We start from the raw sequence: 24,745 nt of genomic DNA, 5'->3' as shown, positions 1-24,745 counted from the left end.
CAAAGCCAGGCTCTGGAGCAAGCACCTTCCCAGCCAATAACGACCCCGCAGCCTCGGTGAGTGCAGCAGGAGGCTTTATTCTGGTACAACCCCTGCAGCACCCCATTGCCCACATGGCTCCCAGGTTGGTCCCATCATTTTTTGTAATTTTTGGCTGTAGTCCTCCAAACGCAGGACTTGCCCTCATCCTCTTTGGGTGGGAGCAGGTTGGAGGAGCACGGTGGGGCAGCTGTTCTGCCTGGGGCGGGTCTGTGCCCCTCTGGGCGATTATGTCCCAGGGTAATGCTAGGGAAAGGCCAGACAAAGCTAAGCAGACATGACTTCACATCCAGCCAGGCTCTCTGGCACAGCCAGCCAGGCACTAACGGCACAAGGTAAGGCATTTATTGTCTGCCGCTCCAGCAGGAAGGCGGGGAGATACTGAAGGCTCAGAGTTCGGTTTGGCAGTAACTGCGTGACCTTTGATATGGTGAGTTGGAAGAGAAAATGAAGGAGATGCTGATGGGAACCAGCCTTCTGCTACCCTGTGCCTTCCTGTAGATGAGGTGGCTTTGTCCCCAGCCTGGGGCTGGAGAGTGAGATAAGAGCTACGGATGCACTCAGCTTGCTCCAATTCCTCGGGCACTTGGCTAGAGTTCATTCTTGCAGGAACCTGGGAAGATAAAAAAAAAAAAAAACCAACAATCCAGCAATATTGTTAGCCTGGGTTTGGTTTGTCTCGTTCCCCAAGAGGGATGTGATTGACCTCAACCTCAACGAATGTCATCCACACTTTGCTGCTTTCCCTTTGCCAAACCACCCCAGGCTGGTTCTGTCACCCCTCATTTGGGAGCATCACTCCCTCCTCCCTGACTTGCTGCAGTCCTCACCACCCTCACCAGGGCCCAAGAAGTCCTGTACAAAGTGTCCCAAAACAGGGACAAAGGCAATAACACTGGCTGTTCTAGGATGAGAGGGTGGGACCAGCATGTGGGTGGTGGCTCTGTGGGACAGTAATCGGAAGCAGGTGCTGCTGGTCACCGAAGTCCCCAAGTGCCTGGGGGGCTCCGTGGGCTGGGAAAGGGACCGCACCGGGCAGCTGCATGCTATTGTGGTGTCCTGCTGCTAACTGGCCATAAGCACCACTGCTTGTGCCAAATTGGGGCTAAAATGGTTATGGCTTAAAGAGAGCCAATCCTGTGTCTTCACTGGTGGCTTAAAGCAGAGAAAATTTTTTTTTTTTTTTTTTAGTCCTTACACACATCCCACAGGGCAGATAATTGGAGGGTGCAGTTGTATGTTAGTATTCAGTTGTGAAATGCTTTGCAAGGCACAGAAAATGGATGGCTACTTAGCGCTCCATGGGATGCCCTGCGAGCACCAGTGCTTACTGGACCTTGAAAGGTCAGTCTTGTGTCCTCCAGGGACTTTCAAGAGCATGAGAGGGACCAGAAAAAAAAAAAAAAAGTTTTGCTTGCTGGAAAAGGCTTGGCAGAAGTTAATTTCAGGACTTTGGAGTCATCCCTTGGCGTAAATCCATGTTACCTTGTGATACTGCTCACATTCCTTGGGGCTGTCACTAATTTTATGTACAGGGCACTACTAGGAAACGCCGTCTGCTGGAACGCTCCGTGGGTCTGATGATTGCCCCTTTCTGAGATGTTTTTTTTTTTTTTCCCCAAGTGCCTATTTGCAGCTACTTAGTCTTCAAACAAGCTCTTTGAAGTCTTTTCTGTCTAAGCCATTACTGCAAGCAATGAACTGGGACTGGATGTGCCCTGAAACAGTCTCCTCTTATGTCCTTCCAGGCACCCTCACCCTTCTGCCGTGAGCACCTGCGGCGCACCAGCTCCTGAGCTGACCCAGCCCTGTCTACGTTCTGGGCGTGTTTGACTGGAATCATTTAATGGGAAAAAGCACTGCCTATCAAAGTAGTGTTCATATGGTTTGTGCTCTACTCGGTTGGCACGCCCGGCAGGACCCCCCCTGCTTTCAGCCATTTCACACATGACAGCTCTCACCAGGGGCTCTTCTTCAGAGTTTGCTACTTAGGAGACCCTCTCTGGTCCACTGCTTGGCAAAGGACTGGTCTGTAGACTTCAAAAAGAAATTACTCAAACTTCCCAGGCTCATAAATCTGCCAGCTTCTGCACGCTCCCTAAACTTTCCTGATTGACTTTTTGGGCTGTTAATTTCCTAAGAGCTGGGGGTTCTTTCCCAAGAACTGAGTTATAACGGTACAGGAAGGGAACACAGCCAGCGAGGGTGCTCATTGCGAGACACAACCCACTGCGCGTAGTGGGCTCCCTCTCTTCTGCCCCAGAGCCACGTTTCCATGTGCCAATCATGATTTTTGGCTGCTACAAGGGCAGTCAGATGGTGCGGCCACAGAAACAGCTTTGAAATTAAGCTAATAGACTATTTGAGTCCATCTTTTATTAATTACAGGCTGCTGAGCTTGAGGGAGGTATAGATTAATAGTGGCATATGTGATACTGATCTCGCTGGCCCACATCTGCTCGCTGTGGCCAGTGTGGGTGGAGTGAGATACTTCAACCCTGCTTTCTTCAGGCACTTACATGTCTCCAGCCGCTCCTCAAGGAAGGAGATTTGCTCGCTCAAGGAGTCGATTCTGTCCAGTTGCTGGAGGGAGTGGGACAACCGGCTGATGGGGTCTGCGCCGACATCCTCCGGCGCAGATGGCATGAGGTTGTGGAAGGGGGCCAGCACCAACTGGAGTTTCTGCAGGGAGAAGGGGAGCCGTGAGCGTGTCCTCCCCAGCCACGAGGACCACCCGGTGGGACGCAGCGTGCTGCCTGCTGGGGTGCACCCCTCCGGGGCGGCTTGTGGGGCTTTGGTTGCTTTCAAAGGGCTCCAGGCTGGAAGAGCTGCTGCGTGGGCGCTGCCGGCTGTGTGGAGCACAGCTGGGATCGCTGCGGCGTGGGGCCAGCATGACGCTAAAAACAGAGCTGGGGCGGAGGGAAACCCCGGCTGCGAACAGCCCGAGGTGGGAGCTGGCTGAGCACGGCCTCGAGCCGCAGCAGGGCAGAGGTGTGTGCTGAAAGCTCACCTGCTCCAGCGCTTCCACTCTGCTCCTCAGGTCTTTCATTTCCTCCTTCATTTCACTGTGAGGACCTGAAAAAATGACCAAGAAATGGCCAGTGAGTAAAAAGCCCGTTGCCTTAGGTGAAGTGGAAAGTGCTGGGGAGAGACACTGCTGCAGGGCTCCGGTCAAGCTCTGCTGCTTTCCGCTCTCCTCCTAGTGAGCCCTCAGGGTCTGCCGCGCCCAGACCAGCCCCAGGAGCATCAACTGCATCCATGCCTGCTGTGAGCACTGGCATCTAGTCCTGCTGCTAACACGCACAAGCCTCTCCTTGCTGTTGGAGTACCCGCAACAAAGCGGGGGAGTTCTTCAGGCAGCAGGGTGATGCTTAAAGGACAAGACATCTGGCAAAGCCTGATCTTTTGTGCCCGTGTTGTCAGATTAGTTAGCACCTGGATCTGCCCTGTCTCATGGTGGGCACAAAGGATCATCCTCGCTCAGGGCCCTGGATGGGGATAAATGCAGGTGGCTTGTGGGGCACGTGCAGACAGTGCCCTGCTCTCCCAGGCGTTTCCTGCGTGATGCTCATGCTGGCCACAGCGCATTATTACTCACGGTACGAGTTTGAAGTGTCACAGCGCGTACCAAAAGTAATAATGGGCCGTCACCAGCGGCGCCCGCCGCTCCTTGTGGCTCCGGACTTGCCCTGCGGGAAGGTCAATGATGATGATGAAGGAGAGAACAGCTGCATCTTGGCCACTGCATGCTGTGGGTGGGCTCTGTCACCCTTGCAGGTGGAGCAGTGGCTGGATTTGTGCATGAGCAGGTTGCCTGGGTGCTAGGAGGACTCCTGGGTCACTGGGAATAAAGGTGAGGGGTTCTGGCTGTAATCCCTCGCCTGCCTCTTCCCAATCCTGCTCTGGCCGCCCTGTGATGTCAAGTGTTAATCCCCGTTTTGTTGCTGTCCTGCAACGGGGGGACAGGTTACCTGCTTGGCTGAGGGTTTCTGGCTCGGGCGCTGGCACCGTGGGCTGGCAGGCCTTGTCATTGGTGGCGAGGCTGAAGCCGTCCCGGCAGGCGCAGTGGTAGCTCCCGGCCGTGTTGACGCAGAGCTGACCGCACCCGTGGCTCTGGCCGGCACACTCATCCACATCTGAAAGCACAGGTATGGCTGCGTGAGGACAGGGCTGGTGAGGAGGTGCTCACCGAGAGCGAGGGGCACGAATGGCTCAGCCCCGCAAGCAGGGGTCCCATCCCCCCCCCCGTTAGAGCCGTGCGGGCTCCCACAGGGTGGGGATGCGATGGGACCCCAGACCGAGCTGGTGTTTGTGCTGGGCACGGCTCTGGGTGCTCTCAGCACTGCAGGGTGTGAGGACAAGAGCCACCAGCGCCTGGGACAGACTTTTCCCTTGCACCCAGCTGGGGTAAACCTGGGCTAACCCTGAGGGGAATCTGGCCTCCTCCCCTCGCCCGCTGCCCCCACAAAAGAGCCAGAAACAAAAGCTGTGGTCAGAAATGTCCCAGCTCTGGTTGGGCGGGCGCAGGCAGCGCTTGGCTCTCATCCTGGATTTACGGCCGGGGTTTTGGTTCCAGCCAGCCATGGCGAGGAGCTATGAGCCTTTCAAGTGTGTACAAAACCCAGTAACCTCTCCTCACACGGGGGAGTTATTAAAGCTGTTCCCACAAAGCGAAATGAGCTGAACCGCTTCCCACGCCCGGGCGAATCTGTTTTAGGCAGTGGGAAAAATCCTTTCCCCCCTGCGCCGGAGCCAGAGCTGTCAGCGATGTGCTCAGCCCTGCCTTGGCCCAGCGTGGGTCAATGCCACACGCTCCTCCTCTGCCTCACGGCAGGGCGGAAAGCCGGGGAACGCCGTGGCAGGGGTTTGCACCATGCCGGCGCGCACCACGCTGATTAATTTCCTTATGCTGTGGCGAGGAGCACTGGGATGCTCTCACGCTGGAGGGGAACTCAGTGGCTGGAGATCGCCAGGCTTCCCCTCCACCCCCAGATATTTTTGGTTTACAGTCTCTGCAGCAAATGGGTGTTTTAGTTTACAGCGAGAGTTTACAAAGCCTGGGAGATGGGTCACTCTAAATACACAATCTCAGGCCGAGCCCACGAGTGTAACGGCTGCTCTGCAGAAAGCCCTTTGCTGGTCACGGCAGAGTACAGCCTCTGCTCACGCTGGCCCAGCGCAGAGAAAATGCGGATCCCAGGGCTGCACATGAGGGCTGGCAGAACCGACGCAGCCAAAGGGAGGTCAGAGCTCATCTGGGAGCTGAGCTTCCCATCCTTTCCTGGCCAGACCACCAGGCATTGCTTCCCTGGCGCAACACGTGTAGGAGCGCATGTGTGTGCGGAGGGGTAACGCACTGGTTCCCCTCTGTGGTCTGAGCAGCACCAGGCATGCACCAAGGCTTGGTGAGGAGCCATGGCGCTGGTCCCTGCACCCACCAAGGGGTTGGTCCGTGGGCAGAGGACCTCCAGAGCCCCATGGCAGCCCCGCTGCTCACTGGAGAAGCTCTCCTGGCAGCAACGGGGCAGACCCGACGCAGGGAGCCTGGAGGGGAGCAGCGTGGCCGGTACCTGTCTGGCAGGCTCGTCCCATCCAGCCGGGCGGGCAGGAGCATCTGCCGGGGAAGGTGCAGCTCCCACCATTCTGACACGGCACCCCGCAGAGAGCTGCGACACAAAACACAAACACAGGGTCATCAGGCAGCTCTGGGGGTCCCGACCTCCCTCCCTTGCTGCCGTGGGCGCGTGTACACACACAGTGCGCACACAACAAAACACACACCGGTACCAGCCCGGGGCCGGGATGCCCTGCTCCAGCCCCAGAGCGGTGGGGTTGAGCTGACCAGGGTGCACGGGGCACAGGACGGGTGCAACGAACGTGACTTTGGTTCTGCAGCCTGGAAAGAGGCCGAGGTGCCTGCGCCAGCACAGCCGGAAGGGAGGGAGGAGGGCCGGCGGCGCTGCGCTCCGAGTCCATCCGGGCACGGACTAGCTGCTGACGTGTTTTGCGTTTGTTTTGTGCTGTACATCACAATTACCTCCTGAAAGCATTTCTCTTCCATTATTGCTGATTTATATGGAAAGGGCTGACTTGTTTTATTTATCCTCTGGTAACTATAAAGTTAATAATTGTTCCCAAAGGAAAAAGGCCTGTGAGGCAGCAGAGAAAGGCTGGGAATTAATCAGAAATTGAACCGCATTTGGTTTTGACGCCGAAAATTTAAATGCTTTCCTACAGGGAGAATCTGCCTGGCAGGCAGAGTGCTGGTAAATGAGAGCTGGCTGCCAGGGCCTCATCCAGGGACCTGAGCTACCCGACCCCGGGGTCTGGGGGAAGGGGGAGCGCTGGCACCGGGGCGGCACAGCAGCCTCTTACCTCTGTTGCAGCTGAGCGCAGGGCTGCTGGCTCTGCTCCAGCCGGGACAGCACGAGGCCGCGGGCTGAGGCACCTGCTTGTACGCCTGCCGGTAGGCAACCCTGTAGATGGTCCTGCAAGGCAAGGATGGGGCTGAGCTGAGTGATGGAGCATCTGTCCCAAGCCTCCCATCCCATTCCATGCCAGTGGGTCAGACCCTCCGCACTGGCACCCCCTGCCCAAGGGCTGGGAGCCCCTTCCCCATGGATCAAGGCAAGGACTCTCCGATTCCGCAGCCCCCATGGCTCGCTGCCTCGCCGGGACGGATGCGGCTGGCTCTCAGGGACCAGGCGCACGGCGCGGGCAGCTGCCCTCACCTGTAGGTGCTGCAGAGGCGGTGGCCCTGGCAGGTGGTGAGGTAGGGCTGGTAGACGGGCTGGACGTGGGACTCGGTGTAGGCGGCCGCCCGGCTCTGCGGTGCTGCGGCACAGACTCTGCGGCTGCGGAGAGGGGAGCAGGTCAGACACCAGCTAAAGACCAAAAACCAACCTGCTGCTTCTCCCTTCGGGACAAAGGGGCCGCGCTGATTTACACCAGCCCAGGACATGGCCTGACAGTCCCTCTCTACACAGAGCTATTTAAATGGCAGCAGCTAATTGCCCGAGTGACCCAGGAGGTTACGTCAAGCTGTTTTGGGGCAGCGACACAAAGCTTGAGCACTGCGGGCTGCACGGGCTCTTCCTCCCCAGCCCCGGCACCAAGGCGCTGACGCCTCCTCGTTCGCTCACCCCAGCACAGTCCCTCCATCCCAGGAGAGCAGCCGGGGCCCAGATTTAGGGGGGATTTACTGAAAGCAGTTCTCCTTCCATTCATCATCTCCCTTCCCTTAAAAACCACACACTTTCTGAGTGGATTTTTCCTTTCTAAGACTTTTGCACTCCTGAAACGGACGCCCCTGCAGTCACCAAGAAATTAATGATTTCACAGGAAGGGTCAGGCTCAGAGCAAAAAGGTAGAGGCCAGAGGAAAGTCATCCCCCAGTCTTCCTAAGATAACTGTGATCCAGTCAAAAACTTTCCCAAGATTAACAGCCAAAGTGGTCTTGGTTAAAGATTTTTTTTTCCCAACATTTTCCAGCCCAAGGAGGTCAGTCCCACTGAGGAACTCGTCTGCTTGTCTCAGCCTCCCAGCCCAATTAGAAACTAGAATAAAAAGGCTGGGAATTAGCATGGACATCAGATGGCTTCCATTAACTCCAGAAAACTCCTTTCAGCCTCACAGATTAATGCTATAGAAGATGGAATTTTTAAATGGCAATTGTTTGCTTTGCAAAATTTAGAAGAAAGCTATAGCTGCAGCCTGTGCGTGCGAGTGAGGAATTCAGCCTGGGGTGTTAGTCACCACCAGAATGGAAAAGGTTTAACGCTAGAGGAGAGTATTTCAATATAAAAACAAACTTTGTAGAAAATGTGATCTGTATCTGGGCATTGAGCTCGAGCTCCTTTTGGCTGAGGAAGAAACTGGGGCACCGAGCTCCGGGCTTCCCCCGACCCACTGAGAGCTGGGCTGTGCCGGGATCCAGGCACCCTGTCGGACCCATTTCCCGGGAAGGGAAGGGGAACTGCTGGATCTGCCACTCCCAGGCTTGCAGGACCGTGGACCGTGGCCGCTGCAGCAGCCCAGAGAGCACAGGGCATGGCAGGTAATGAGCTGCCGGGCTTTCCACGCCTGCGTCCCCTGGTCAGTGCATCCTCTCAGAGCCGGGAGCCTGCATCCTCCCTCGACGGTTCATTTGCAAGGCCTGATTGGCGTGACAACAAGATTGCATGCATATTTTTGTGCAAGGATGTGCTTGGAAGAGACAATAATAATTGACAAACAGCTCAGGGCCTGATTAGCTTTTGACTCTCCTGGACAAAAAGACCAGAGTGTCTTTGTGTCCCCTGCATGGAGGTAAACGGAGCTGGGGCATTTTCTCTGAGAGGTTTTTTCGCTTCATTGACAGAGCAAACAAACACCAGCAAAGGGTGGCCGAGCCCTGGCTGCCCCGGGAGGACTGGACAGAGCCTTTTCCCACCTCCTCGCCAGCCCGGTGAGCTTCCCATGCGCGTGCAGCTGGCTGGCTGAACAGAGCTCTTCATCACCCAGAGAGGACGCGCCTTGCCGCGACGCGCAGAGGGGCACACCCAGGAGATGCAGACAAAAAGGGGGCTCACCCTGGCCGGGCAAAGGCGGCCGTGCTGGTCACGCTGAGGATGAATAGGAGTCCCGAGAGGACGCAGCCGGTGTGGCGCATGTCCTGTCCTTCCCGCGGCACCTCGGGCTGTGCGGCACGACCGAGTCCTGCTCTTTGGTGGGAAGCGCTGGCTCCTACCGCATGTCTCGCTCTTCAGCGGGGAACTCTGCAACCGAGAGAAGAGTGGTGTAAACACGTGGTGTCCGTCCCCAGCCAGTGACACATCTGACGGAGCCATGGGGACAGGGCCAGCCCTCGCTCCTGGGGTCAGAGGGACGGCGCTGGGTGTGCACAGACCCTCCGAGGGCAGCGCAAGGGGCTGGGGCAGGAGCACGCTTGCTGGCAGCAGAGCAGGGTGACAAGCCAGAGCACAGGGAAAGAGGGGACATGAGGGACCTGTGAATCCCTCACAAGGCAGGAGCTCATCCAGGCGCAAACCCACTTTGCCCCGCTCAAGTCACCGGTGTGGCAGCGATTTACTCTGAGGGGATGCCTGGCCCAGCACACAGGCGATGCTCTCGTGGCACCGGCGGCCACACAGTCGCTTATCCAGTGGCAGGGGAGGGACCTGTGTCACAAAGAACACGCTGCCAACTCCAGGCAGCGAGGACAAAACAATGGTCTGTAATTTTTTAATCCATACAGCATTGTAAAGCTGCATTTTCCCACCACATAACATGTGGAAATCTGATCTTCTTCTCTTTAAAATACAAGTTCTTGCCAGAGAAAAGTGCTGTAAGGGCCATACGTACTGTCTGCAGAGTCGCAAATAAAGAGGCTTTGATTTTCTAGCAGAGGACAAATACGAAACAAGGCTGAAGAAGGTCAATAACAATATCTAATTTAAACAAAACAGTTGGCCTCCGGATGGCAGCAGTTAAAGGAGGAAGAAATAAAGAAACCCATCTCAAATGTGTGCCGATTAAAGAAAGAATCAGTCTTTCTGATTAAACCTTGAGAAAGGAGTGGCTTTATGGGGAGGCAACACAAAACAAAACATCCTTCTGAAACTGCCAATATGGTGAGCTGCAAATAAACCTTCTAAAACCCCCAGGTGATGCGAGACTGGGGATTGCAGGTTCACCCCCACACTCCTTCGGGACAATTCCTAACTCCAAGCAGAGTTGTTGGTGATAACCAGCATAACCATCCCAAATCTGTAGACCCTGCAGGTCTTAAAGCCCTTCACCAAGGCACTCAGTATCATCTTTTCCTTTGTGCAGGTGAAGAAACTGAGGCACGGAGAGATGCAGACCTGCATCTGGAGACAAACCAGCCTGGTGCCTTCCTGCTCCTTAGTATCAAACATCCCGTGCATGTTTCCGTGCCGTGACAGCACAGAGCGAGGTGGACAGCTGGCTGGGCAGCCCCTTCCCCTCCTGACAGTCCGGGAGCAGGGCTCACAGCTCTGCCCGTCTGAGCAATAGGGAGGTTTCATGTCACAGCAGATTGAGCTGTTCCCACGGAGCCGCAGCCCAGCGGGGAACTGCAGATGCTCGAGCCCATCTTAACCTCTGTACGAGCCCAGCTTTGAGGACGAAGGGAGGATTCTGGTGATATAAAGCCCATAGTCCTCCACTCTCCTCCAAACATAATGATAAATTTCATTGTCTAATGACTAATACGTGGTATCTCCACCATCAGGAAATCCAATCTTGGTTGACCTGCAGGAAATTTTTTTAAAAATAGTGAAGAAACCTTATTTCTCTCCAGTCCTTCTGGAGATGTCCCAGGGACACCAGCATACACAGACACACTATCTCCCCACTGCTCAGCCAGCCAGCTTTTCCCAGGGCTATACTGGGACACATATTTTCCTCACAATCACAGATCCCCAGACCAGCGGTGCTTCTTCAAAAGCCTGTAAGTCAAACTCTGCCAACCATCTCCATCCTCCCACAGGATTCCCGCGACTGCTGTGGGAGCTCTCCCTGTGGGGAAGGCAAGAAACGCAGGGCACAAGCCTAAAATATAGACAGTTTGTTTTTTCACTTCGAAATGGAGCAGCATTGCTCTACCTCAAGTGGTCAGAGTATCCCTCTGCGTCATAAAATTATGGTTGCTTCATACCAGAAAAAGTTTCAAAAGTGGAAAATATGACAGTCTATACTTGTCTTTTTTTGGGAGTTTATGAAAATTATCCCCTTTAAAGCCACTGAAGATTCCCCCAACATGTTGCCACTGCCTATTCTAACACTCCTCTTTTAAAGGACATAACTTAAGGACAATCTTTTCACGATTAAGAAAAAAAAAATAGGGTTTTTTTTTCACTGCCTTTCTAGTCTCTCAAATGAGGAGGTGAAGCTCCACGCTTGGCAAGTGAAACTATGTGGGTGCATCTGAGCTTCTGCTGTTTCAACGGGCAGCAAAGCCTCCTCGGCCGGCCATGTGTTCCTGGGAGCCTGGGGGTCCCTCTCCAACCAGCCAGAAACATTCCCGTAACTCTCCTAAGTCTGTTCTTGCCTAACCCACCACCACAACCAAGGGGGAAACACAACGCAGGGTGCGGGTCCAGCTCTGCCCATGAAACCGAAGCTGAAACTCCAGCTGACGGCAGCAGCGGGAATGGGGGTCTGGCTGCAAAGCGGTGCAGGAGAATCCAGTCCCTCAGGAGGATGCAAGCGCTCTCAGGAGAAGGCAAGAGCTGCACTTTTTCAAACAGCCTGGCCTGGCTCTGCAGGTGAAACAGCTGCGAATTGGACCTGGTCTGTGCCCCCGGAGCCAGACCCTACTGCAGAGGATCAGCAGCAGCGCGGAGATGGATTCTCTCCTCCGAACACCTCCGGCTGCTCTCTGCGCAGGCTGGGATGCAGGCACCGCAGAGCGCAGGCACGGGGACGCGGGTGCGGTGCAGCAGGGTGCGGGGAGGGGGGCACCGAGGAGCAGGATACGGGGACGCGGGCACGGCTGCAGGGGCGCGGGCACGGCTGCGGGGGCGCGGGTACCGCGGCGGCCGGCGCAGGGATGCTCGCCCCGGCCCGCAGCAGGCCGAGCCCCGCTCCCCCGGGCTCTGCACCCCCCGGGGCAGGCGGAGCCCTGCCCGCCAGCCCGGCCACTTCCCGCAGCAGCCGCCCCAGGGGCACCTCCCGTGCCGCCCCCCCGGCCACCCCGGGACTCCCGGGAGCCCCCGCTGCGGCAACGAGTCCCGCTCCGCGAAATGCACCCCCCCCCCAGCTCCGTCCGTCCCTCCCCGCCGGAGGATGCGGCCACGGCCCCCCGCGCCCCCCCCCCGGCCGTGCCGAGCCCCCGAGGCCGCGTCCCCGCCGGGACTCACCGGTAACGGTGCCGAAGCCGCCGAGCCGCCGCCGCGCCGTGGCCCCCCGCGCATTTCCTCCCCCGGCCCGAGCCGGTCCCTCCGCCCCGGCCCAATGAGCTCCCGGCGGGGAGGAAAGCGGAGCCTCCCCGGTCGGGGGGAACCGCCGGGGCCCGGGGAGCCTCCGCCTGCCCCCGCCCCGCCGGCCCCCGCCGGCCGCCACCTGCCCCCGCGCCCCCGCCGAGGTGCCCCGGCTCCCCGGAGGACGAGCAGGGACGGGGCAGGACCCCCCGAGATGCCTGGTCCTCGGGGGGGGGGAGTGGACGTGCAGGGATGAGGCAGGACCCTCACGCTACGAGGACACAAGGGCCCGGACCCCCCCAGACCAGCTCACCTGGGTGGGCAGGGGATTAATGGTGAGAGCAGGAGATGCCAGCATAGCCCTCAGCCCCTTGCCCAGGTGTTCAGACTCCCAGGTGAAATGGTCCATCACCAGTGCAGTGGGCAGGGCAATTTTATTTTTCTTCACTAAAAAATACTGTAGCTGGTTCTGCACTCCCCAAGAGGACACCTAAGTATGAGAGGAGACGTCATCTTCCCCTAGGTTAGAGACCTCACGCACCGTACTGGTCCACAGCCTCCCACCCTGCCCCATTAATCCCCCTGAGCTCATTACAACAGCAAAGTCCTGCAGAAGCAGGCGATGAACTGCCAGGACAGGGAGGCTGCTTTCCAGCAAGCCCTAAATGATGCTTAAGGGATTCCTTGGACACCCCCCAGCCATGGAACAGCATGAGGATTGACCCAGAGAGATGCCCAAATTCAACACACAGACCCATGCAGGTCACACTCCACCAGCTCGCCAACACGTGTCCCGGGACAGACCAGCCAGGCCGATGCCCCTGCTGCCTGCAGGCTTCTCGTGTTAAATGCCCGGTTATTTATCTAAGAAAATTCTGCCGTTCGGTTTGTGCCAAGCTGCCACTTGTTTTGTCTATATTTTTCTCTGGGAAATTACAGCGCGGAGGCTTTTTGTTTTTCAAATGGCTCAGGCGCCTGCCTGCGCACAGAACCAGCCTTAAAGATAACGGGGGTCTGACGTGCAAATGAACGGCAGGATACAACCCCCTGGGAATATTTGTTCCCATTAAGCCTTGCGATTTTTTTTGAAAGCATATCGGCATTTAAAGGAAATATTTACCAGTTAAACAATAATGGCTTCAAATGAGCAACTGAGATCACTGGCCCGTCCCCTGTATTTCCTCATGGATATGCTGAGGCTGCTGATGGAACTGGAGCTGTCTCGGGTCGTGCTGCACCCGCCGGCGACGGGTGCTGGATGTGCTGGCGTGGGGCTCTCAGGTGGACCCGTGTAAAAGGAGCATAAACTGCTTTGGTGAGATCCTCCCCGGGAAACGGAGCGGAGAGGAGGTGAATCAGCCCTGGGATGTGCTGGTGAAGATGGAGCTCCACTGCCCAGGAGGATGGAGCATGCGGGAGACGGGATCCCTCCCATCCGGAAGGGAAAGGCTAGCTGGTGCTGGTGGAAGCGCACAGCATCTCGCATGGCACAAACAGGTTTGCTCGCTCTGTCTGGATCCAGCCTACCTCTGGGGAATTATTTCAGCTCACTTAATCTCATAAGCATGAAGCACAGGCAACTTTTCCCAAGAGCCTTGAAGGGACGGTAATTATCTTATTATGCAGAGAGTGTTATTGTTTTTTCTGGTGTATGGGGGAGATGAACAGAGCCTGCTACTCAACTTCTCTAATAATTACAAAATGCATTTGAAAGCCAATGGAAAGCTTCTCCATCTGACCATACTGAAAGCACAGGATCTAATTTTGCAGCCGGGACACTCACCCTATCCGTGGTGCTCCGTCATTTGTCCTGGGCAGCGATCCTTTCCTTACGGAGCATCTTGGTTTCTTACTGTCGGAACAGAAAAAGCCCGCTGTTACACTCCCCTTGTCGTCCAGGCAGAGATGAGTGATCCCTTGCCCATGATGGACCTGGTGTGGGGTTCCCTGGATGCTCCCAAAGGTCCTTGCAGGGTGGGGTGGAGGATGTGGTGCAGGATCGTGGCCACAGAGCGCCTGTGTCTGGCGCTGGCACGGAGCTCACACGCAAAGGCTTGCTGGTGTGCCAGAGAGGCATGGACACCGAGATACCAGTTGCAGGGCACGGGGAGCCCCGTCCTTCCCTCCTGTGCGGTGCAGACTGCACAGTGGATTTTTTAGGAGCATCCTCCCCTCGCTCACACGAGCTTGCAGTGGGGGTCACCCTGCTGTGACCGTGGAGGGAAGGCTAGGCAGACCCGCGGTGCATTTGCACCCTTTGGGGTAGGGCAGGCAGGGATACGAGCAAGGAGTGAGCAGAGCAGAAGCCCTGGCTCCAAGTAATGCAGTGCTGGGGCTCCGCTGAGCACTAAGCTATCCCCTCCAGCAGCCTCCCCAGGGCCCAGGGCTGGGCTTTCCCAAAAACCCAAGAGAACGGGGTGCCTCACTCCTGCTGACACTCACCAGTTCCCTTAAACTCATCTGTGATCCCGTCTGCTGTACCCTAACACTATATTTTACCATCTTCAGTGTGTACACACACTCATTTAAGGACAAAGACCCTTAACTGCCCAGAAAACCTTTGCCCAAGTCAAATCTTTGCTCAGGCAAGTGCCCATGTCAGCCGCTTAAGAACTGCGTACAACCCATTAAAAGAGCATTTAATCCTCCGCTCGTAGGGAGGGCTCAGTGTCTTATATGCTAATATTCATTATGCTGGGAGGCAATCCCCTGGGACACAGCCTGGCAAAGTTCCCTTGAAAGCAGAGGAGTGGTGCCAGTTCAGAGCAGGGGAAGATCAGATCTGTTGGCTCTGTTGATATCAGTGTGACGAGCTTCTGACAAAGGCAGCACGGGATTTCGGCTCCAGATGGCAAGTCTGTCTGAATTTGAAGTCCTCCTTGGATCAGTGTTTTACGTGTTCCCTCCAAAGCTTTCTCCCTTGCACACTAGAAGTGTACTCCCACGACATCTAATATTAATGCTTGTCTCCAGGCCAAGAAAGAAATGTTTCTGCCCAACCTCCCTCTTAGATTTAACAATGTCAAAATCTCCTTCTCTCCCACCGGTTTTACCACCAGTGTGAGCTACGAGGCATGCTGAGCGCTAGCCCGGAGCAGGTCTCAGGCTGAGCACCAGGCTGGCTGCAAAGGTGAGATTTTTCACCCACCTCCCCGTTTCCTAGAGCCCGTCCCGCAGACCTGCCGAGCACACCGCACCCGCTCGAGCGGATCCGACACCACCCTGAGAGCATCCGTGGTGGATTGAGGGCTGGAGGCGCGGGCTGGGCTTCCAGCCGGTCCCCTGTGCGGTAGGTGAGCTCGGAGGGTGGGAGGGGGTTTGGGGCTGGGGTGGGGAGACCCAACTTTGCTCTGGCTCCGTAGGCATGAAAAAGGAACGATTAACAGAGGAGACTTAATAGGAGACCAGCACTAAGGTCCCACATCAGGAAATCTCTCTTAGAGAGGAGTGCTCACAGCCCGTTGCAGTAAACGGGACATGCCCAAGCACACGAGCGCTTCCCCAAACTGGGGCCGGAGGTGCTGAAGTGGCAGATGGAGACAGATGGATGGGGAGACAGAGGGAAGAGTGGCACACATAGAGATGCAAAACTTTTCAGCCACTACCAGCCACGGCTGACCCCGTACCTGCTGTGTACAATGGGCTCTCGCTGGCCTCCGCAGGGGTCTCGCACTGAACTGGAAGTGCTGGCTGCAGCAATAGGAATTTTTGGTGCTTCTGAAAAAAACGGGGAATGGCTTTTCCTGTTTTAGGACAAACTCTTCTGCTCAGGCTTTTCATAGGCTGTTTGTAAACCTTACACTTAAGTTTAGGCTTCGGAGCAGCCCCTGTCCTGCAGAGCTCTGTAAGGAAAACGACCTCCCACTATTCTATTATGTCCCATATTGTTCTCCGCTGCGTCAGCTGCGGACCAGTTATCTCAGTGGAAATCTAGAGGAGTCCATTGATGTCAGTGGGACCAAAGCAGGTCAAACCAAGAAAAGTACGTGGCCCACAGCTCTTGGTCTGTCATCACCAGTTGCCCAGTGCTATGCATATTATGACCCAGATCTGATTCCCACAAAGTGATATTTTTTTTTCGCCTGAGTAAGGACTTTATCTTTAGAGGAGGCAGTAATGGCTGCTGCTGCATAAAAGCTGGGAAATGATTCATCTCACCCAAGAATAAAATGAATTTCGCGGCTTTCTGTGAAATTTCCCAGGCAAAAAGTGGCATTAGTCAGCAGGGAATGGTCCCCAACTCTGCCGTCCCCCTCTGCGTTTTCCCGGTGAATCAGTCCCCGAGGAGCGCATGGAAAGTGCGGTGGGAATAGCTGGGAGCTGGATGCACAGCTCCGTCCCCTCATCACGGCCATCCCAGTGAGCAGCTCAGGAGAGAGCATTTTGCACAGGACTGGTTTTATCCTTCTCTATCAGGAGAAAGTCTCCAGCTCCTTCTGGAGTCACCTCCCAGGCTATGGGCAGGCTGGCAATCCAAGCATTCACTCTGGGAGAGAGGACGGAAAGTGAAATAACATTTCTGATCATCCTCTTCTGTTTGCAGAGACCCTTTCCTTTTCTTTCGCTGCCTGGTCTGAAACCTCAAGTTAAACCTTCCCTTTTGTTTCACCATGCCCTTCTGCTGCTGGTGTGACTGTGAGTCAGGTTCGTTTACTGTAATTTGTTGCAGTTTGTAAATCTGTCTCCCCTGAGCCAGCCCCATCTGCAGCAGCAGAGTCTGGGAAGCAGCTCAAATGAGCCTGCAGCCCAGATTCAATTTCTCTGCCTTACCTCTGGGGAAACTTGTGCAGAGCCGGTGGTTTAACGGCATGGAGGGGGACTAACTCAATCGGCAGAATGAATGCGGGATCACAGGGAATAAGACTCAAAATCTGCCAGGGCAGACCTGGTGTTTGCTGCTGCTGCCCACAGGAGAGGGGATTTTTGAGGAGGCTCAGGATCCAGCATCTGAGCTGCTGTCTTGCACCGCTTCCCAAGCGATGGCAGAGCTTCCCAATCCGCTTTTAAATTAATTTCATCACTGACAAAGCCTTGTTATTTCTTCTTATGTTTGATTCTCTGCTCAGTGAATTGATTCTGTGAATGTTAAACCCAGGGAAAAAGTATGCCAGGATATTTCTATTGAGAACTATTCACCAGCATCATCCTGCTCCGTATTCCCACACAGCCAGCCAGCGCCCGGGTATCCCAGCTGCTCCTACCCACAGCCAGCCTTTTATCCCAAAATACCCCAAGTGCCTCACTGAAAGCCTCCTGCCTGCGCTGTGTAATGCCACAGATTAGGACGGTGAGACGCACAGGTCTGCAGGTAGCTGAAAGCAAGTATCTCACAAATCACCCAGCTCCGCGGTTACAAATCTGAGAGGCTTTGCTGAGCTCCTGGCGTGCACACACCGGCACGCTCCGGGCTCAGCCGTCAGCCAGCGCAAGCCTCAGGTCTGTGTGAGCGCAGGGATGATCGCTGCCCGCAGCTCCGTCCAGCCCCCGTGTCCTACCCACTCCCCGGGACCGAATCCTGCTGCCGTGCAATCTGGAATCAGCAGCGCAGCGTCACGGTTCAGGCTCTCGCCGCACTGAGAGCGAGCGGCACCGCTGCGATGGGCAGAGGGGAGTGAGAGCAGATGCGGGGAGCGCGGACAGAAGGATGAACAGCGAGGTGTTCAGAGAGCAGGCAGATGGAAAAAGAGAATGGAAAGGGAAAGAAAGGAGATTAGCTAAGAAATTCCAGCTATCTCGCAGGTATTTGTGCGAGTGTAGCCTTCCTCTACACGGACAGGAGGTAAAATTTACCCTCCGAGCTCTCTGCTCCTGGAAAACAGCCTGAGCGCCGGTGGGGTGAATTAAAAATAATAGTGCTGCAGGCTGGGCTCCGCTCTGAGCAAACCAGCACTGGAGAGGCTCCTCGGCTCGGCACGAGCACGGCTCTCCGCGGAGCCAGCCTCGCTGGGAGCAGCCGAAGGATGCTTTAAAAACTCATTTGCTCCGGCAGCCCCCAAGGCTCCCGCCATGGTCTCCACCTGAGCTGGGGCAAAAACCCACCCGAAACCCACAGGGTCTGGCCTGCCAAGGACACACTCCCGCTGCCTCCAGCGCCAGCTCTCCATCCCGTCCCGTCCACCTCATCCCCTCTGCGGCGATGGCCGCGGCTCGTACGGTACCTGCGGCGCCCCGCCGTCCCCCGCCGCGCTGGGAGCAGCCCCGCCGCCGTGCTCCCCGATGGCTCCCGGCAGCCATCCCCGCCTGGCCGCCCCACGTCTGGTGGGCCCCGGCGCCCACCTCGCGCCTCCGGCATGACCGGCCGCCGGCCGCACACAGGCAAGAGGTGGCTGCCGAGGTGGAAGGGTGGCTTTTTATGCTTTTCTTCCTGTATAAATCAGGCCGGGGATGGACAATCCCAGACAGGACTTCCTGTGTGTGTTGTGCGCTGATAACGGGCGCCGCGAGGAGAACAAACACGGCCGCCCCACACCCGGAGGGGAAGAGGGGCCATGGGGCGGCACCCCCACACCGTGCCCACTGGGGACGGCCACGGCATGCCGAAATGGAGAGGAGGCAGCCATGCATCCCTGGGGACACGGGGAGGGAGAGGACCACCCTCCTGGGCTCCCCGCCTGCACCTCACACCAGGCCTAAGATGGCTGCTGCCCTCTCTCTCCTGCCTTACTGGCACACGGCACATTTTGGCAGCTCTTCCACAGCCACCCCTCATTCCTCCTCAGATGGGATGGATGGTGGGGACTGTCACAGAGCCAGGGTCTCCCTCACAGCTCATGCCAAGCATGGCAGGGCTGGCAGCCATCTTCTCAAGAGGGTTCCGATGTTGGTGCTAGGCGCCAGTGCAGCACGTTCTGGGGTACTTGCAACCCCCTGAAATTTGGGCTACAATGCAGTGGTTGGTCAGCTTGTTGGGTGGCTTGTCACCTCTGTCACACTGTCTCTGTTTTGGGAAAGAGTGAGGTATGGGCAGTTTGGGCCACTAAACGTGCAGAACATCACCCAGCAAAGATGGCATCTTCAGCACCGGGCAGCAGAGAGGGGCATGGAAACAACTGCCCCCGCTCCATAATTTTCAAGGCCGTTCTGGTGCAAAGGGGGCTGTGATTTCAAATTAAATGTATGTGTATATGTGACATTGGTTCTGGGTGGCCAAAGGAGAAACAGTACACTTTTTACTTGGAATTTGAAATGTTGATCCAGACTTTATGCTAGGAAAGGAGAGGTTTTGGAACATAAGGGCTGTGGAGATGGTAATTATTTCTCGATTCTCTGAGAGAGCGCACGGTGTGGGTCTGGGGATGTGTGTCCTCTGGGGCTCCCCTGGAGCAGAGCTGCATCCCCGGCTCGCACCGCACGTGCCTGGGTCCTCCTGGTCTGGGCAGCGCCGAGCGCTTGTGCGCAGGCTTACGGTGAGCAGCGGATTACTCCCACCCTTATTCAGCAAAATAGTACTCTGGGTAAGTCCCCTGGGAACTGCAAAATATTCCTGTGTTTATTTATATAAATGCACGGCTAAAGAAAGATCCCACTTGTTTTCCTTGGCAGACAGGTTTTTAAAGGCTGTTTTCTGCCGCCCATCATTCTCTCCAGCAATAGGGGATGTTACACCGCGTGCTGCTTGCCGCGAGCATTGCCGGCTGATGGACTCCCTGGGAGCACATCTGCGCAGGGGAGTCATGTCTAGGCAAAAATGTGTATCTGTGCTCAGTTGTGCATGAAACACTGCGTGCGTTTGTGTGTGCACACTATATTCACCTGTAGGGAGGGTCTGTCTCTGGCTTTCTGCGCAGTGCTGAGCCGGGTTTTAAGCAGCAGCTCCCTCTGGAAAGTTACACGGCTTCCGTGGACAGCACACACCTGCGAGAAGAGGTAGCACTGCCTGCTCCTTTCAGATCAGAGATGCTGGACATGGGGAATTCAAGTCCAGAGCTGACAGTTTTCTCCACCATCAGCAGACACACAGGGTCAGTCCTGCAACGTACAGAGCCTTCACAAAGGCTGCCAGAATCCTCACGCTCCTCCCTACAGCCTGCAAAACTTAAGCCCGTGAACTTTGGGGGAAATCTCCAGACTCAAATTTTATCGTTTGCAGCAACCACCGCTTGGCCCTATCCCGTGTCTCATGTCCTCTGCCCCAGGATGGACGCAGGTCATGGTGCACGGCTGGGACATCGGCCACCCACACCTCCACACCCACGCGGAGCTGAGCACAGAGCGGGACTGCTCCTGCCTCGGCAGCGGAGCTGCAGGAGTGAAACGGGATGTGTGGAAAACACTTCCTGTTTACCCAGTCTTTAGTATCCCTAGTAGTAGCTGCTGGAGCGGGAAGCGGTCAGCAGGGGCCATATGAACGGGTATTTTTAAATTTGAAATCGTGACGCTTCATCTTGCAGAGCTGCCGCTAGCCTCCCGTGGAAGGCGGTGTTGGGGAAAACCTGGGCGACGGCCAAGGCTCAGCTGCGGTGTGCGACAGGGAGGGATGGAGGGAGGGAGCCGGAGGGTGTTGGTGCCACACCCCAGGTCATGCCCACAGCCCTGCCTCTGCCTGCCCCTCCCTGCCATCCCCCAACCTCCCGCTGGCATCCCCTCCATGCATGCCAAGGCTCCCTGGCAGGCTCCCCAGCCCGTCACAAGGTGACCTTTTCGGCAGCCCACGGTGGCAGGTGGCAATGGACCCACCAAGAGCAGAGCACGCAGCTGGGCAGGCAGCCCCGAGCCGGGACACGTGCTTTTCCAAAGGCTGTGCAGCCCCATCCGCCCTTCTGCCCCAGCTCCGCCGCATTCAGGGCCTGTCAGGCATGAATTGAGTAGGGGGATGGAGGGGGCTTTAGCTCCTCATTAGCACTAGCCAATTAGTGTGGCATGCTGCTCCCCTGTCAGCTGATGTGGCTGCAGTTGAATACCCCCTGCCCACACTGATCCCTTTAAATTTGAGGCCCTGTTTGGTTTATGATCCGTTTGCCTCCATGATTTTGCTGCAGGAACTTATTCTCTAAAGTGTGTCTTTTCCCTCTGAGTCTCAGCTGCTGCTGAGAAACAAGTCCTGCCTGGTTTGTTTTACTGGCCCTTTTGGGCTGCTCTCTGCTAGCGTGCTACTGTTCGCTGTGATGCTGCAGTCCGTCAGGGTTTAATCAGCGTACAAACGAGTATCAGGGAAAATGCTGTCCTTCAGCTTGCCCAAGGCTTTTTGTGTCTCTAGAATTTTTATCTCACAGTAAACGCTTATTTTATCTCTGCCAGTAAGAGTCAAAAAGAGTCCTGATTGTCAGCATTTGGGAAGCACCATGCAGCATCACCCAGGGACGGCTGGATCCACCGCCAACACTGCCAGGACCGGAGGCTGCAGTGCCACCAGAGAGCTCTTCCCCAGGAGAAGTCGGCTTGGGTTCCGCTTTGGGCAAAGACCTCCTCTTTGTGCAGCTCTCTCACTCCTCATGAAAGTCTCCACTTGTGCATTAAAGACATTTTTCAAAGTATCCTGACACTCATAATGCCTCTTCTCCCTCCCATTGGTATGAGTAACCGCTGATTAACACCAAAGGCAAATTGCTACCAATGTGTTAATTAGATATTCAACATCACATTGCACAAGGAGCTGGGGTTGTGATGACAGAAAGCTGGAGACTGACCTCTGTCATGCCAACTTTAAGTAGTGCTTCCTACAGAAGATTGATAGGTTCTTCCAGGATGTCTCTAACATGGAAATAAAACAAAGGCTACGTGTGTGAGCAGCCAGCCCGGGGCTCGGGACGCAGCCCTCAGCCAGGGAAGTGTTTTTATTGTGGGCAACACCTGAGTGCAAGCTTAAAGCCCTGCACGTGCTCCTGGGCTGTGTCAGAGGCACAGGGGAACCTCAGCACCAGCAAGCTGGTGTCATCGAGGTCAGATTGTCCCGGCCCATAAATCAACTCCAGCAAAATTAAGACGGGCATCAAAAGATCAGCCAGACCTTACCGTAAAGCAGCTCGTACATCTGTACTTTCCTGAATCAGAGCCGCCTCGAGACACTGCGGAAGCACTCCCACACACATAGCTGCCAAGGACTATGTACTAGTTACCAAGAGAGCTTCTGTGTGATTTCCCGTGAAAAATACATTCCTGTAAGAGCAGTGGTGGGCTGCTCCCGCGCAGTCGGGCTGAGCGGCACACCAGCCCTCGGTGTGCTTCATCTGAACGACCCCATGTGCTCCGCCTCTCCTCTCACTCTTGACAAAGAACTCAAGGAAAGCCTGATAAGAGAGGGGCAGAAAGTGAGGGAGACAGGGAGCAGAGACTAAATATTGGGCAAGTTGGTGTCTTGTGCACAGGCAGCAAAGCCTGGACGAGGGCACGAACTCCCCTGCTCTGCAGCGGTGCGGTCTGGGGTACCACTGGGACCCCAGTGTACCCAAGGTCAGGGACGTGGCCGTGCCTTGCTGCTGCTGTTGTGATAGCATCGAGGAGAGAGACAGGAAAAAGCCCAGAGCCTCTCTTTTGCTAAGCTAGCTTGGTAAAGGGCTCCTTTATCTGCCCTTTGCTGTGAGATAAGGTTTCAGCGTTGTCCTGCCGGAGCAGCTCTGTATCGCTCACAGACACCTCCCCTTGCTGCAGAAAGGTATCAGGCATTCAGAAAATATTTGAGCAAGACCGTATCTTTCTGAAACCCATGCGCAATGGAAAGACACACAGGGTGGATTAGATTGACACTGCGGGGGTTTCAGCGTCTCCTTGTCCGTGCAAGGACATAGCACGTTTCCTCAGCACGCAGTGCTGGGCTGCAAGGGCCTCTCTCATCGCAGGTCCCTACGGAGAAGGATTATCGCAGATCGAATGGGGACCTGAGTGCCTGGGCTTCCTACTGGGCTGGGAAACCTGCACGTCCCCCTCAGATTCCCCGAGGTACAAGGAGACGCAGTCCCTGCACGCTCCCAGTGCCTGCCTTGGAGCCAGCTCCCACCAGCACAGAAAGATGGGAAAACATTTTCCACTGCCAAAATTTCACTCAGTTAATTCAGCTGCCCCTTTCTTGCACCAAGAGCATCTATACAGATGGATACATTTACAATTATTCTTTTATTTTTACTATCTTTTGACATCAGAGTTCAAAAGCAGAATTTTACTTTCAGCAAAGATCCAAAATACGCATTTTTAATTCTCCCCACAACGTAACACCAAATGATCAAGCGAATAAGGACCACCCTACACCTGCCTTCATTCTGAGGATGCAAAAAGAAAACATCCTCTCCCTGCTTCAAAGCTCAGCGGTTGCTTTGGTGATACACGAACATTCTGAGAGCTAATCAAGATGAAGGTTTGTTTTAATGAGTCAGTGAGAACTGTATCTTATTGCAACAAGCCACGTACTTCAATGTCCCTGACACACGGGTGTGTTTGAAAAGGGTGAGCTGGATTTCTCCAGGATGATCTATCACCACCTGGGAGTTCGGCTCTTCACTGTGCCCTGTCCTCCCTTACGAGGGAGCTGGTTCGGAAGGCCTTCAGCGACAATTTATTTCTGTGAAATCCTTATGCAGCAGCATGAGGACTGACTGGGAGAAAAAGACATATAATGAAAACGGAGGATAAGGAATAAAAGCCATTCCTTCGCAGGGTCCGACAAACGAGGCGTGCACCACACCGGAGCAGCTGTGCGATTTGAGTGGTGCAGAGGCACCAACCTCCCGGTGCCAAAAGCCAAAGGCTTGAGCAGCACCCTCGTGCTGGCTTAGACAACGCTGGCTTCTGGGTGAAGGCATCGAAACTGGAAAAATTTCCCTCTCACCATAACAAAGCTATTTGCACAGCACAACATGGTGTTAGATCCTGGGGAGGCAAATTCTTCTGGGATGCTCCATCTTCCACCGAAGTCCTGAGGGCTGAGAGCCCTCCTCCTCCCTGCCAGCAACTGACACTCCCTTTCCCAGCAACTCTTACTGGTCATCACAGACAACAATAATTGAAATTTTAAAACTGCCCGGTTGCAGAACAAAGCACTTGCAACTGATTTAATGTTTCCTACGTCAAAAAAAAAAAAAACAACCAAACTTGTTGTACTGAAAAATGCACTCAAAGGGCTGGTTCTGATCTCATTGTGTGGGACTAAGTCCAGAGGAGGTCTCCATGGAGAAGACCCGAAGAACGGACAGGACGTTACAGAAATGATTAAGCCAAATAACATGCAGCTGAACAGAGCTCGATGTCTTTTTTTTATAAAATTAATAAGGCGTGTAATAGATAAGTGTCTCCCCGTTAGTGGATCTAATACCTTGGCTTAAAAGTCCTACCCAGGAAACTCTCCTGGCTTTTCTGCTGACTTCACTGGATTTCAGCAACATAATAGAGAAGTGCAATTCAGCCTAAAAGTCAGACAGCGAATGCAGAAGTCAAGACTTAGGAAAAAGATACAAAAAAAGAACTGTTGATACGTGTCTTCTCTGACACGTTGCGCTCTATCAAAATGGCCACTGCCTTTATTTTGTTTAATCACTTATCTCCATGGAGGGAAGAGGAAATTCCCAAGAACGCATGATCATTAAAAATATTAGCCAGGGCTTGGTGATTATTTTTGGTAGCTGAAAACTTCCTGCCTGAAGGCTTTTGGTTTGCATTGGACTTCAGTAAATGTTTTAGTATAACTTTCATAAATACCCATTATACTCAAATCAGCGTGCAGTTTACAATTCAGCTGGGAAGGGCGGAGATATGTTTCTCTTTCTTTTGTTTCGCCATGCAGCATGCTAAAGTGCACAGCGCTACACTGAATTAGCGTTTAGTTATTTTCTTGTATCCTTAAATAAAGGACTAGT

General features: G+C 55.0%; 1 protein-coding gene across 8 annotated transcripts; it reads right to left on the bottom strand.

The window, feature by feature from the left end:
* Positions 1–362: 362 nt before the first annotated feature.
* Positions 363–18,283, bottom strand: EGFL7 (EGF like domain multiple 7). Of its 8 annotated transcripts, none has more exons than XM_086763500.1 (12): positions 18,122–18,283; positions 13,896–15,680; positions 13,747–13,815; positions 12,277–12,453; positions 8,610–8,795; positions 6,771–6,893; positions 6,415–6,527; positions 5,610–5,705; positions 4,011–4,175; positions 3,050–3,114; positions 2,559–2,721; positions 363–652 (listed from the first exon to the last, which is right to left on the bottom strand). In XM_086763500.1, exons 5-12 carry the CDS (start codon positions 8,687–8,689, stop codon positions 630–632), a joined length of 828 nt encoding a protein of 275 aa, XP_086619626.1. In that variant the 5' UTR covers positions 8,690–8,795; positions 12,277–12,453; positions 13,747–13,815; positions 13,896–15,680; positions 18,122–18,283; the 3' UTR covers positions 363–629. The 8 variants fall into 8 exon arrangements, with proteins under 8 accessions (XP_086619626.1, XP_086619628.1, XP_086619625.1 ...); XM_086763502.1 differs by having other exon boundaries at positions 15,590–15,680; XM_086763499.1 differs by lacking the exon at positions 13,896–15,680.
* Between the last annotated feature and the right edge of the window lie 6,462 nt (positions 18,284–24,745).

The sequence above is a fragment of the Chlamydotis macqueenii genome, chromosome 20, assembly GCF_036417535.1.
Source record: "Chlamydotis macqueenii isolate bChlMac1 chromosome 20, bChlMac1.mat, whole genome shotgun sequence".
NCBI lineage: Eukaryota > Metazoa > Chordata > Aves > Otidiformes > Otididae > Chlamydotis > Chlamydotis macqueenii.
The sequence above is the reverse complement of the archived record's forward strand: the minus strand, read 5'-3'. Positions and strand labels throughout refer to the sequence as shown.